At 41.5% G+C, this 13,259-nt stretch overlaps 1 protein-coding gene across 7 annotated transcripts in view; it reads left to right on the forward strand.

The window, feature by feature from the left end:
• The window catches only part of fstl5 (follistatin-like 5), a 179,587-nt gene that overhangs the window by 138,485 nt on the left and 27,843 nt on the right, over window positions 1–13,259 (forward strand). For all 7 annotated transcript variants that reach the window (XM_034291899.1, XM_034291900.1, XM_013132285.3 and 4 more), the window contains 3 exons: window positions 3,848–3,874; window positions 6,456–6,574; window positions 10,054–10,203. In XM_034291899.1, coding sequence (XP_034147790.1) covers window positions 3,848–3,874; window positions 6,456–6,574; window positions 10,054–10,203 — 296 coding nt within the window. The remainder of the gene's footprint in view (window positions 1–3,847; window positions 3,875–6,455; window positions 6,575–10,053; window positions 10,204–13,259) is intronic.

Below are 13,259 nucleotides of genomic sequence, written 5' to 3' on the forward strand. Positions count from 1 at the left end.
GTGAGAACAGTGGAGAACACGTTTAAATACTAAAACAATATTGCAAATGATGAGAGAGAGAGACAGCTAGATTTATAACAATCTCTGCTGTTGACAATGAAATGCTACCCAAAATGCAGGGGTAGATAATGTCTACATGTCTTCTTAGAGTGGAGATTATGTTTATAAATAGTCTAGCGGGGCTAATGAGAGAGTAGGTTGTGCAGTACGCTAAGTAGCCATTTCAACATAATGTGTTTAACCATTTAAACTGGAACAGCCATCTTAGTAACAGGTGCAATACTTACAACTACTTACAGATGAGATTATATTCCAGAACTGAAAAATATAAAATACAAATCTGCCAGAATATTAATCTGTCACCATAATGTCTAGCAGACCTTTAAATCAGGACTTTCCCAATAATACCATTGTGAAGAGTCTTTAGGTAAAGAGACTTTAGGTCAGGGCTACTGAATATCGTTCTTGGAGGACAAAAATACTTTTCATCTTATCCTTCTAATCAGGGACTAATTCAGACCTGGGACACCATCTGAGTGCAATTAAATTCCAGGTGGAATGAAACAAACAGAAGTATTTTATCTCTCTGTGAGCAAGATTGGGAAAACCTGCATTAAATTATAAAGTGGTTCTTGATAGAGCTAGACACAATCATACATAGAGGGTTGTTGTTTGTTTCATTGAGATTTAACCCAATTAAATCTCAGTGAAATGGTATCTACCGAGCAACGTATGCCTACCTGGCAGAAGGATATCATGGTCATCAATACATTGTCTATATCATTAGTAAACTCTGCAATCACATATCCGGTACAGAAACACTAAACACTATAAAAACTCCATTGCTGGTTCTCACTCTAATTCAAGGTCATAAACATACAAAAGGCTAATCTTTTTTGGATGTTTCTCTGCCAGACCTCAATATACTGTCTAATGGGATTCAAGCGTCATTCTAACATCCTTTTTTTAAATTGTGTTTTCAATTATTAAGGTTTGTTATTGAGAGAGCTTTACTGGACAAAAGAGTGAATAAAGATAGCAGAAAATATTTTGCTACAAGGGCAGTAGATTGGACTGGAAGCAGTGTTGCAGCCGTACATATGTATCGTAAACAGTGAATTAGTATTCAGGACCATCCAAGGTATTTTCCTCTTCTCAAAGATAGTATACTTTTCCCCCAGTAGTCAGTTTTCTCCATAGACTTCAACCGCCAATTATAGAAGTCTTTAGCATTTAAGAAATCCATTTACTCAAGTTTTACTCTAGTAATAGTAGTGTTGAGGTTTCTCTCAATCAAGTGGAAGCCCCTATCCCTACAGTAATGAAGCATTGTAACGACTTCAAGATTAAGCTGCTTAAAGCAACTGCGGCAAAACTGAAAACAGGGTTGACCACGAACCCATTTACAGTGTTTGGCTGAAGTGGAACTGGAGCAACTTAACTGGTGGTCGACAATATGTTGTACGTTTGTTCTTACAATGTTTAGCATGCATAACTATACTCTGTCTTTTGCAAGGAGTAATATTAACTTGTATTTCAAACATCTTCTGTCCATCCATAACAATCAGATCCGGAAAAGCCTTTGTAAATCTATGCTAATATATCTGTGTGAAATGTTCTCGAGCACTGATCAGTACATGGAACATTCAGCTCTCCGCAATAGTGTCATCATCATGTCAATAAAGCCATGCAAAATAAGGTAGTAGAGGTATTTATAAGGTATTTATAGCCAGACATTATTAAAACATACCCTCAGTCTTGATTATACAATGCTGCCAGGCCATTTGCATAACAACTGACACACACACACAGCAGACACAACGTGCCAACGATGCCAGGCCAATCAAACCCAAACACAGGCAGATAAATCCAGTGAATCACTGTGGGAGACGAATAAAGAGAGAGACACCCAGGGCTATCGTGTCACTGTTCATTTTCCCATTTGCATCTGCCGACCTAATTACCGAAGTTCGCACTGCCTGGCTTCACCTGTTATGCAGTCAGGAAATATGCCGGCTGTGGTGGATGTTCCTCTCCTACAGACACCGTGGCCAAATGTCACAGCAGTGTGTCCTTGTAAACAAATGGAGTTTGTGTTGTAACCTTGCTGACGGGTAGGTGCTGATGTGTTTGGGAGTGTTGACTCTACCCAACCACAGCAGAATTCAGGCGCTCTTCTTTGAAAACAGTTATTTAGGCCCGCCGGAATAAAATGGCTCTTTTCTAATATGGATGACGAATATGATGTATGGGCCCCTCGTATGTTTTAGAACAAGCGCAATCTTTCGGCCCCCGTGATGAATAGCATCAATACACTGTGTTATTGGAAAAGACTTGGGCCAAGATCTCATCAAACAGCCTTCCTCCCTCCCTCCGTTTTCCTGAGCAGTACCAGTCTGGCACTTTTTGAACATCCCCAGAAACTGGAAAAGTAACAGCGACTCACCGATTTCTTTTCTCCACGCTAATCACGGATCCGTGTGAGTTTGACCAAATTCACAACCGCCATTACATCTGTTCCATTCGACTCCCGTTCGACTCCCATTCGTGCATTCATCCATCACTAGTGTGTTGATCCTAAAGCTACGTAGCATTGTCGAAATGACGAAAATGGAAAGAACTGATCGGTATTGCCCATGGAGAGTTAACAATGGCTCGTGACGTCATGTCATTTTCTTTTGTTGTACGTTGTCATTTAAATGCATCATTGTGCAGATTCCTCAGTGTCCAATGTCCTCGATGACTCTGGCTAATCCTTCATCTCTATCAGTCCTCTTGTGTAACTTTTTAATGAGACTGAAATGTATGCATGAGTGCAATGGACTGAGACTCGACTAAGCACTTTTGAAAGATTAGACCTGACGAACAGGTCTGTGGTCCCTCTGCCGACACTGTTCTTCTCTCCTTTGTTTCTTTGTCTCTCTATTTCTCTGTTCACTCCGTCGCTGTCCACACACCACAAGAGAGGGTGGGAGAATAAGCAGCTTTAGAATAGGGAGAGATTAGAATCGCAACTGAATTGGGGCCTGAGATTGGTTTGCCAACGGCCAGGAAAATGGAAGATGGAATGAAAACCGGGATGGGTGAACAATGGGAGGAGGTCACTGCATTATACAGCGGTAACATGAGGATAAACAAAGAATTTCTTAGTCAATGGTGGAATTGCGCATTCTTTCATGATTGGTTGAGCGTGCTCGTTAGACAAGTTTCTAAGTGTTTGCCTGTATTTCGTGCAAAATGAGTGCATCCTTTTAAAAGGAACATCTCTTTCATCTTAAAGGGCTCTCAGGGCTTTGCAGGGTTGTATTCCAGGTCATGCAGTAAAGCCTCTTGGTTGTTACGCAGCTCTAGTTTCTGTGTCATTAGTAGTCTCTAAGTGAAATAAATGAGATATTACTTTGGTTTTAGGCAGCCAAACTAGTCTCACGAAATAATCCCCTTTAACGACCTGTGGAACTCTTGAGAGATGTGAATTTCAGCTAATGCATTAAATAAACTTATTGATGGGTAATTACCTGGCCCCTAAAATGTATTTATTTGTTAGAGTATGTGGTACTTTTTGGTGTACTGAATATAATGTGCTAAATATAGAGTGCTTGGAAGGTGGGCAAACAACAAAACAAAAACATTGTATTCCTTTTTGTTTAAATGTTTTTACCAAACTGCTTGGTAAATGAAATTATATATTAAATTGGCGTTATATTGATTGTCTGATGCAATAAGTGTAAAATAAGTGTTAAAAGAGTTTTCATTAAACATTTCAAGTCAAATGTGTAAATGCTCACAAAGTTACTGTCTATTCCAAACTAATGTAAACAATTTCTTTATTTTCTTGTCTTCCTTTCAGTGGCAAACATTCTGTGGAGAGAGGAAGGTATGTTGTTATCACTTTCTATGAATTATGTTTCATTACACTTTTTATAAACCAGGTTTTTCAAATCCTGAATGCTGATTGGTTAAAAGCTGTGGTATATGAGACCATATATTACTGGTATGATATCACATCACTTTTTATTGCTCTAATTGCTTGCTTGTTGATAATAGCAATAAGGCTCCTCTCCAGTTTGAGATATTTGACTAATATACCAGCTTTTATAAATGCAATATAACATTTAAGAATCTACATTAGCTGATAAGCAGTTAAAAACTCAATATTCTGCTTTACTGACAATAAGACTTTAGTGCACTTGTATTATAACAATTCTGATTTAAAAACTAGTTGTAGTGCCATGAGAAGTTACCACCTTTCAAAACCTTTCAAAAACTATTTTACTAGATCTTCAAATAAAAATAATAATACCAGATACATACACCTGGGCATCAACCTGATGTGAATACCAAAGTTAATACAAAGCTGTGCAACACCCAATTGCTGATTGTGCTAACTTTAGCCATAACCAGCAGGCATAATGTCCATCCAAGCTGCCTGCAATAATTGTTGTAATATCAGTACCCAAGTCAGTACCCAGGTAGCATGAGGCATGACGTAAATGCCTGGAGCCTCCATGTGTTTGTGGCCGGGTGTGTTGAAGCGACTGGAAATCAGTAGGCACTGAACTGGTCAACCTCCATAAAAGCTCAATGGGATTTGCGGCAATCATAGACTCCATCAACCTCGACCTATGAAGGTGGGTACTGAAAAACATACATACTGTACTGTACAGCGCTTACCGTACCAAGTCCAATTTGAGATCTAGGAATGAAATGTGATTGAGAAAGAGTCGATACAACATACATCAATACCTATTTGCGATACTTGACTACTACCAGACCAAATATCCAGATAGGCCAACAACCTGAACACCATGGAACTTACCGGTGTTAAGGTTCCTTCAAACCTCTGTGGAAGGCTACAGCACTGAAGTGAAATCTTACACATTTCCTTTGCCTAGGGGATATTGGTACATGGAAGTGTACATCTTTTAGATGGACGTATCCATTTTTGGGACGTATTGACTGTAGTAGCCGGCAGACAGCTTGTAACCCCATGATAATATTCTTAACGTCCAGGGCCACAATTTGCAGGCGCACCATTAGATGCAATGGGGAGCTAACAGAGAACATGCTTGCAGGCCGGGGAAACCTTTCCCAGGTGTTTGCGACATGTCTTTTTAATTTCTGCCTATTTTGACAACAAGGTGCCTGGCTGTTTGGAAGAGACCTCCTCTACTGTGCTGACGTGTTTGCATAACACATTTCGATACCGTCGCCCGAGAGAGAAGCTGGGGTCTAGCGATGCCCTCTTGTCCGCTTAGGGGCGCCGCCGACTTGAGCTGGCAGGAAGGGAAGTGTTGTCTGAGCTCTCATTACCTCCCAATGCTCTACACCAGGTTCATTGGGTTTGTGGCCATATAGGTGTACTGACTATATTGTCTGTTTTCTATATTGTGTTTTTATACCTGGATGGTTAAAATACATTACGCACTAGACTGTTATGCGAGCTATAAGGCATGGGGGTGTGGTATATGGGCTATATTCCACTGTTAAGAGCTGTTCTTAGGCGAGATCCATTGCGGAACGCCTGGACACAGAGCTTAGCTGTGGTATATCTCCCCTGGGATGACTTATTGCACTCACAAACCAGTTAGCAAAGATATTAGAGCAGTAAAAAGTAATGTGATGTCATACCTGTGGTATATGGTCCCTTTTAAATCAGATGGTTTGAATCCTGAATGGTGATTGGCTGATAGCCATGGTATATGAGGCTGTATACCAAAGGGATGACATCACATCACTTTTTACTACTCTAATTGCATTGGTTACATGTTTATAAGAGCAATAAGGCATCTTGAGGCTTTGCGATATATTGCGAATATACTGAGGCTAAGGGCTGTTTCTAGGCTACTCCGCAATGCGTCATGACTAAGAACAACTCTTACCCGTGGTATATTGGTGCCTTATTTCTTACATATACCTTGGCTATCAACCAATCAGTATTCAGGATGAAACCACTCGGTTTATCAAAAATATTATAGTGATTAATTAAACATAACACTGAGTTTTATTATAGCTTATCAGTTATTATCTACACTTTCAGCCAGTGTTATGCACTTTCAGCCACTGTAAAGCATTTTATGAAGTACAAGACTATTTACATCAGAAAAGGTTTTAAGGGGCATATTTAAACAATTTTTTAACTATCATGTTAGAGAGTAGTTAACCATAGCATGATATGAATTTGATAAATGGAGTTTAATAAAAAAATTCAAAAAGGTACATGTACAAGTTGTTCTCATAGAAACATTTATTTCTATGACACTGTCTACCGAGCATCTGACAACTGTAATGTCTTCACTTATATTGCAGTATTTAATCACGTACCTACTCACGTACCTACTCAACTGCATTTTAGTAGTGCATTACATAATGCATTCATGCCAGTTTCCATTGTAGTTTGTTGATAACCTTGTAACCAAAAGAAATGTCTCACGTAACAAGGTTGTATTTCTTACCAGGTCTGGGGATTGCCAATATGTTTTATGTGTTTTACGAGGATGGTATCAAAGTCATCCACCCAGTGGCATGTGAGATCCAGAGACACATAAAGCCCAGTGAGAAACTACTGGGACTTCAGGTGAGACGCCTTCCACAATGGAAACATTTCATGTAACATGGTGCTTAGTGTGGGTTAACTACTACTGATTAGGCATAGATTGTAGACAAACCAACTAAAACATTTAATTGGGTGAAATGCAACAGAGAACTCTCTTCATGTAGCATGGGGCTTGATATTTGCAGCTTTTCATTTTATGCTGTGGCTTGGTTAGTGTTTAGTCTTTTGCTTTGATCACTTCAGGTCTATAAAATTCAATCAAACTTATTTCAAATACAACAAACTTGAAGTGGACAATAAGTTCTGGACATAAGATCAGAGTTTGCTCAGCACAATTTCGACTTCCTTGGACCAGAACCTTCGTTTGAAATACCTCTTAGAGCTAGCCCCGGCTTTAACCACTATCATCTAACAGACAGAGACTTCAGGAGCATCATAACCAGGACAGAGAGACTGGGAAAAAAAGCATCAACCCTCAGGCTATCTGACCGTTAAACGAACTGCCTATCTACCCTGGACTTTGATCTGCACCTTTGAGTCCTTTTTTACACTCGCTCACAAAACACACTCCAGCTCATTTACGCACACTCACCATGCACACACTCCAGCTCGCACACACTTTCCACGGACCCACAAAATCTCTTGCACAGTCACTGTCACACAGAAACATCCTATATTAACCTACAAGCCTACATGTATTCAGGTTACTTTCCATCCATTTATATCCTTTACTTTGTTATTGGATTTTTATTCACAGTGCAAGTTGGAATGATACATAAATGTGGACTTGTGTTTTTATTATTGATTGGTCAAGTTGATCTAATTGCAAATTTGTACACATGTACTGTATGTCTTACTGTACATTAGATCTTAGACTTTATTTTGACTTCATTGTTTAAGCCATGACGCTAAAGCATTTTGCTAAACCCACCTTCGTTTCCACAAGATGTTAGTTAAGTTTTAGCAAAGCGTTAGTAGCTTTCGTCTTAAAATCTGCTACTCCAACAGTGGCCTGCACTCTATTAGAAATCTTGATCTGGTCACTCCTAAAGCCTGGATATTCCTTTGGTCAACATTTCAGTTTGCTGCCACCTATGGAACGAATCTCAAAATACCCTTAAGCATGACTTCTTCTTACCTCACTCTTTGATAAATAAAGTAAACAAGCTACTCTCTAATAGTTGCCCCAGCTGAATCCTCTAAATTTTTATGTTTAGTAGTTTAACTGTATGTCTATTTGTATATTCCTTTTAAGTTGTTAGTCTTTAATTGTTCATTCGTATTATTGTTATGTTTATAGTAGTTTCTCCATATATTTTGATGTCTTGCAATTTAATGCCTTTGGCCAGGTCATTGTTGACAATTAGAATTTGTTCTAAATTGACTTGACTGGATAATGTTTCAGTTAATAAAAACACATAGCTTAGGACTGACCATTTTCCATACTTTTTGGCATAATCAAATCTTTCTCCTTATTTTGTTCATTTGACATTCAATCTTCCATACCTGCCGCATAATCAGTTTTCCTGTGGAACTGATTGCATCTCATAACAAATAAGGAGTTCATTGACTCACTTGAGGTACCCATCCCAGGTATTTGATTAATTATTTTATTAAAGATGAGACATTTCTGGAGGGTTGTCAACTCCCAAAAGGCTCCCCCTTTCTCTTGACTCTGGCTACTCATTGAATTACCGTTTGACGTTGAAATGGTTCTCACTCTCTTCTGCACTTTCGCATTTGAACTGGTGTATTATTCAAAACAGGTCGCTGATATACACATGTTCTCAAATGGGTGCTCTGTTCGTTTTTCCCCTTCATCAAAGAGCCTATGTTGATTGGACAGCTGTTATGTGCGAAGGAGCGCAATGAATGCAAAGCGATCATGCATCGTCTCCTCATAGAGAAGGCATTTGTATTAGGATATCAATCACGGTGAACTCTATCGCAACCGCACAAGCACCGTCAACAGGGGAAGTTCAGTCAGCTTTGAAACTTATGACCATTCTGGAAATGGCACTCACGTCGCACTTCCTGTTCAGCATAGATGAGCATTGATTGATTGTTCATGGTAATGACTCAACAATTCATTATTTTTAAGTATTATACAGGCGTCTTTCCTGTGAAACACGTGCCAGCGGAAGAGGTGATGCTATCTTGTTATGAATTCATAGTAGGCTACAGCAAATTATGTAGTCTGACATATGTAGTACAAATGTGGCTGGAGAAGTGGTTTTATTTATATATATACTTTTTTTGTTGGAAGGATAGTGCCTTTTGTGTTCAAGGCTAAATGACAACGCAAACTGTGATCTTTGTATGTTCCCAAGCACACGTTGTGCTGCCTGTTCACCTGACAACCTTTAAATTGTTTTTCTTTTCAGTAGTTCTAAAGCTTGCCATTTGATCCGATTTGATCCTGGGACAATGTTGATGGAAATTGTTCTTCTACCGCTTATCTGCCGAGGCTTTCACACATGCTCAGTTAAGACATACTGCAGTGTGGTATACAAAAGAGGGTGGAGGTAGAGTCACTGAGGTATCCTGTCTCCAGATGGCTTCTGCTTTGATAAAGTGGCAGAAATTAGACATCTAATTACATCCCATGGTTTTAAGTTTCCCTCGCGAACAGGTCTGTGAAAATGCATCTTCATTCATCTCGTCGACTGACTAGTCTGGGATTTTAACTAAATGGTCCAATATTTACTTTTGCCTTGTGATTAAATGAACACATGGATGGAAGTGCTGAAACTCTGACTCACTGTGAATGCGGATATTGGCGAACTACAAAATATAAATGATTCGCTGCTCTCTGAAACCCCCCCTCTGTCCACGTGCCGACTAACGGCCGTGCGCGTGCTGTGTTTGTGTTGTCGTTGTGTGTGCTTCGCAAACGCGTGGCGCAATTAACACAAACAGGTCTGACTCACCGTTCTCGTTCTCCGCCGGGTATCGGAGGTGCTGAGATCGGCCCTTTTCACAGAGCGGCAGGGCGAAGTGTGACACCTGTCAGAGGACCGCACCTCTGTGACAGCGGGACAGCATTTCTCCTTCTAGCACAACGGGCTGTGGTCGAGTGACCTCGGACAAATACTCCCACAGCCCAGGACAGTGAACAGATGCCATGGCTGAGCCGGGCTCACATGGCACTGTAGGGGGCAGGGGAGGACACGAATGGACAGAGCTGGGGCCAGGCCAGGCTCGCAGGCCTTGTGACAGCGCAGTTCCTCACGTGAACAGGTTGTCAATGTTAGCCTGAGTAAAGGCTGCGGTTGTGTGGTGCTGTGAGTGTAGGGCTTTAGTGGATTTGAGGCGTGTGTGTGTGTGATGCGAGAGGCTTCGGCTTGGACAGCACAGAGGAAGACAGAAGATAAAGATTATTTGTCTCCTCACACAAATTCTATTTATCGTCTGTCTTTTCCTGTGTTGGCTGTATTATCAACGTTGCAAAATGCATGCACGGTGTTAACTCCCTCTCCGTGTGTGTGTTTCTCTTTCAGGCTGAGGTTTGCCCCGTGTCAGCAGGGGAGGCCGAGCAGAAGTGTGTGTGGTCATCGGCGGTCAACGTGAAGGACAAGTTTATTTATGTCACACAGCCAACCTTGGCCAGGGTACTTCTGGTCGACATTACTACTCAGAAGGCCGTCCAGGTAATTCCTTCCCCTAGTGTTATCAGTGGACTGGTAAAAACAATTAAAACAAGCTAATAAGATATACACTGATGACCTGAAACATTATGACCGCCTGCCTAACACGCTGTTGGTCCTCCACCTGACGCCAAAACAGTGCCGACCCGCCGAGGCATGGACTCTACAAGACCCCTGAAGCCGCTGTGGATCGGACTTGTTGGTCCAGGACAACCCACACATGCTCAATCGGATTGAGGTCTGGGGATCAATGAGGCCAGGGCAACACCTTGAACTCTTCATCATCTTCCTCAAACCATTCCTAAACAATGTGTGCAGTGTGGCAGGGCGCGTTATTCTGCTGAAAGAGTGTGATGTGAAAGAAACCAAGACCTTCTTCCACTGCTCCAAGGTCCAGTTCTGACGCTTGCGTGCCCAGTGGGGAACAGGGGTCGTCATGGGCACTCGAACCGGTCTGCGGCTACCCAGATCAACACTCAGCCTGGTGTGATGCACGCTGTGTTGTGACACATTCCTCACGTAACCATCATTAACATTTTCTGTGACTTGTACCACAGTAGACCTTTACTCCTGCCCATTTCTCCTGCATCCAACACGTTGGCTATAAGAACCGATTGTTCGCCTACCATCTAATCTACCCAGACCTTGACATGTGCCCTTGTTAGGAGATGATCAGCATTATTTGTTTTACCTGTGAGGTTTCATAATGTTTTGGCCCATCAGTGTCTATATATATATATACCGATCAGCCTTAAGATTATGACCACTGAGAGGTGAAGTGAATAACACTGATTATCTCGTTATCATGGCACCTGTCAGTGGGTGTGATATATTAGGCAGGAAGTTAACAGAATTCTGTCCTCATAGTTGATTTGTTAGAAGCAGGAAAAATGGGCAAGCGTAAGGATCTGAGTGACTTTGACAAGGGCCAAATTGTGATGGCTAGACGAATGGGCCAGAGCATCTCCAAAAATGCAGCCCTTGTGGGGTGTTCCCGGTCTGCATTGGTCAGTACTAATCAAAAGTGGTCCCAGGAATGAAAAGCAGCAAACCGGCGACAGGGTCATGGGTGGCAAAGGCTCATCGATGCACGTGGGGAGCGAAGACTGGCCCATGTGGTCCAATCCAACAGACGAGCTGCTGTAGCTCAAATTGCTGAAAATGTTAATGCTGGTACTGATAAAAAAAGGTGTCAGAAACACACAGTGCATCGCTGTTTGTTGCTTATGGGACTGCGTAGCCACAGACCAGTCAGGGTGCTCATGCTGACCCCTGTCCACTGCTGGAAGCGCCTATAATGGGCACGTGAGCATCAGAAATGGACTACGGAGCAATGGAGGAAGGTGGCCTGGTCTGATGAATCATGTTTCCTTTTACATCACGTGGATGGACAGGTGCATGTGCACGCTAACCTGGAGAACACATGGCACCAGGATACACTATGGGAAAGAGGCAAGCTGACGGAGGCAGTGTAATGCTTTGGACAATGTTCTGCCATTCATGTGGATGTTACTTTGGCACGTAACACCTACCTGAGCATTGTTGCAGACCATGTGCACCCTTTCATGGCAACGGTATTCCCTGATGACACTGGCCTCTTTCAGCAGGATAATGCGCCCTGCCACAAAGCAAAAATGGTCCAGGAATGGTTTGAGGAACACAACAATGATTTCAAGGTGTTGACTTGGCCTCCAAATTCCCCAGATCTCAATCCAATCGAGCATCTGTGGGATGTGCTGGACAAACAGGTCTGATCCATGGAGGCACCAACTCGCAACTTACAGGACTTAAAGGATCTGCTTCTAACGTCTTGGTGCCAGATACCACAGCACACCTTCAGAGGGCTAGTGGAGTCCATGCCTCGATGGGTCAGGGCTGTTTTGGCAGCAAAAGGGGGACCTTCACAATATTAGGCATGTTGTCATAATGTTATGGCTGATCGGTGCATATATATTTGGAAAGGAAAGAAATAGGTGCAGTGGTCTCTTAATTTTTTTAATTTGCACCTTTTTCTTTCCTTTAAAAAAAGTTGAAAAGGAAAGTTTTGTGTGAGGAACAGAAGTGTTCAATTTGCAGTGGGTTCTTAATTTTTACCCTTAATATATATACAGTATCTCACAAAAGTGAGCACACCCTTCACATTTTTGTAAATCTTTCCTAACTCTTATTTAAAACTGTAATTTTTTCATGTCCATTGCATGCAAGGAATTCATAGAGGAAAGACTGAGTCAAAAAGACCTGGAATATTTTTAAAGAATTAAACAATGTTCTTGTTATTTGATCGAGGAACCAATCATAAAGCAAATTCTATTTGTTCGGGGATCACTGACCAAATTAGAACGTTTAATAGTCGGAGAAGGGTACACCAATGACTACATCTGATAATAATTTTCAACAAGCTCTACCTATTATTGCCAAAGGAAGGTGTCTAAAAAAAAAATAACACCAAGATATTTCCTGACCAGCAGTAGCAGTGGAGGGCACAGGCATTGAGGAACCATACTTTTTTCACTGTGAATAGAATTAGTGTTTACCCCCCTATTGTCCGTCTGTTAACCATCACTGCTGGCTACCAACTTATTCTTATTGCTAACCATCACTGTTTACCATTATGTGACAAAAACTGCCAGCCTGCAGTACCTCAGGATAACCTAATATGTTCCACTTACAATAGGTAGGGGCCTACTACAGTTTGTGTAAGCTTTGCGTTAATGTTGTGTGTCCCACAGTCAAAGGCCTTGAAGTGGCAATTTTTCTACCGTGGAAGATCATTGCGCTGGTGTCTGTCCCAAGCTTGTTAATGGGTCACCTGGAGGTTTGGCTTCATTACTTTAGATGAGCTAACTAATTAGCCACCTGATACTCGCTCAGCTCTAACAAGGAAAGAAATGACGGTGAGGGAGTCCCGGTTTGTTTACAAAATGTCTTTTGACTTTGAAGATTGAGTGCTTTAATTGACTGGTGAGAGTTAGCTTTAATGAGCATGGTGTGTAGATTTCCCGCCCAGCATAGTTGGTTACCATGCAGTGTACCCATTATATACCATACATACACTTTAA

Source organism: Esox lucius, chromosome 4 (assembly GCF_011004845.1).
Source record: "Esox lucius isolate fEsoLuc1 chromosome 4, fEsoLuc1.pri, whole genome shotgun sequence".
Taxonomy (NCBI): Eukaryota; Metazoa; Chordata; class Actinopteri; order Esociformes; family Esocidae; genus Esox; species Esox lucius.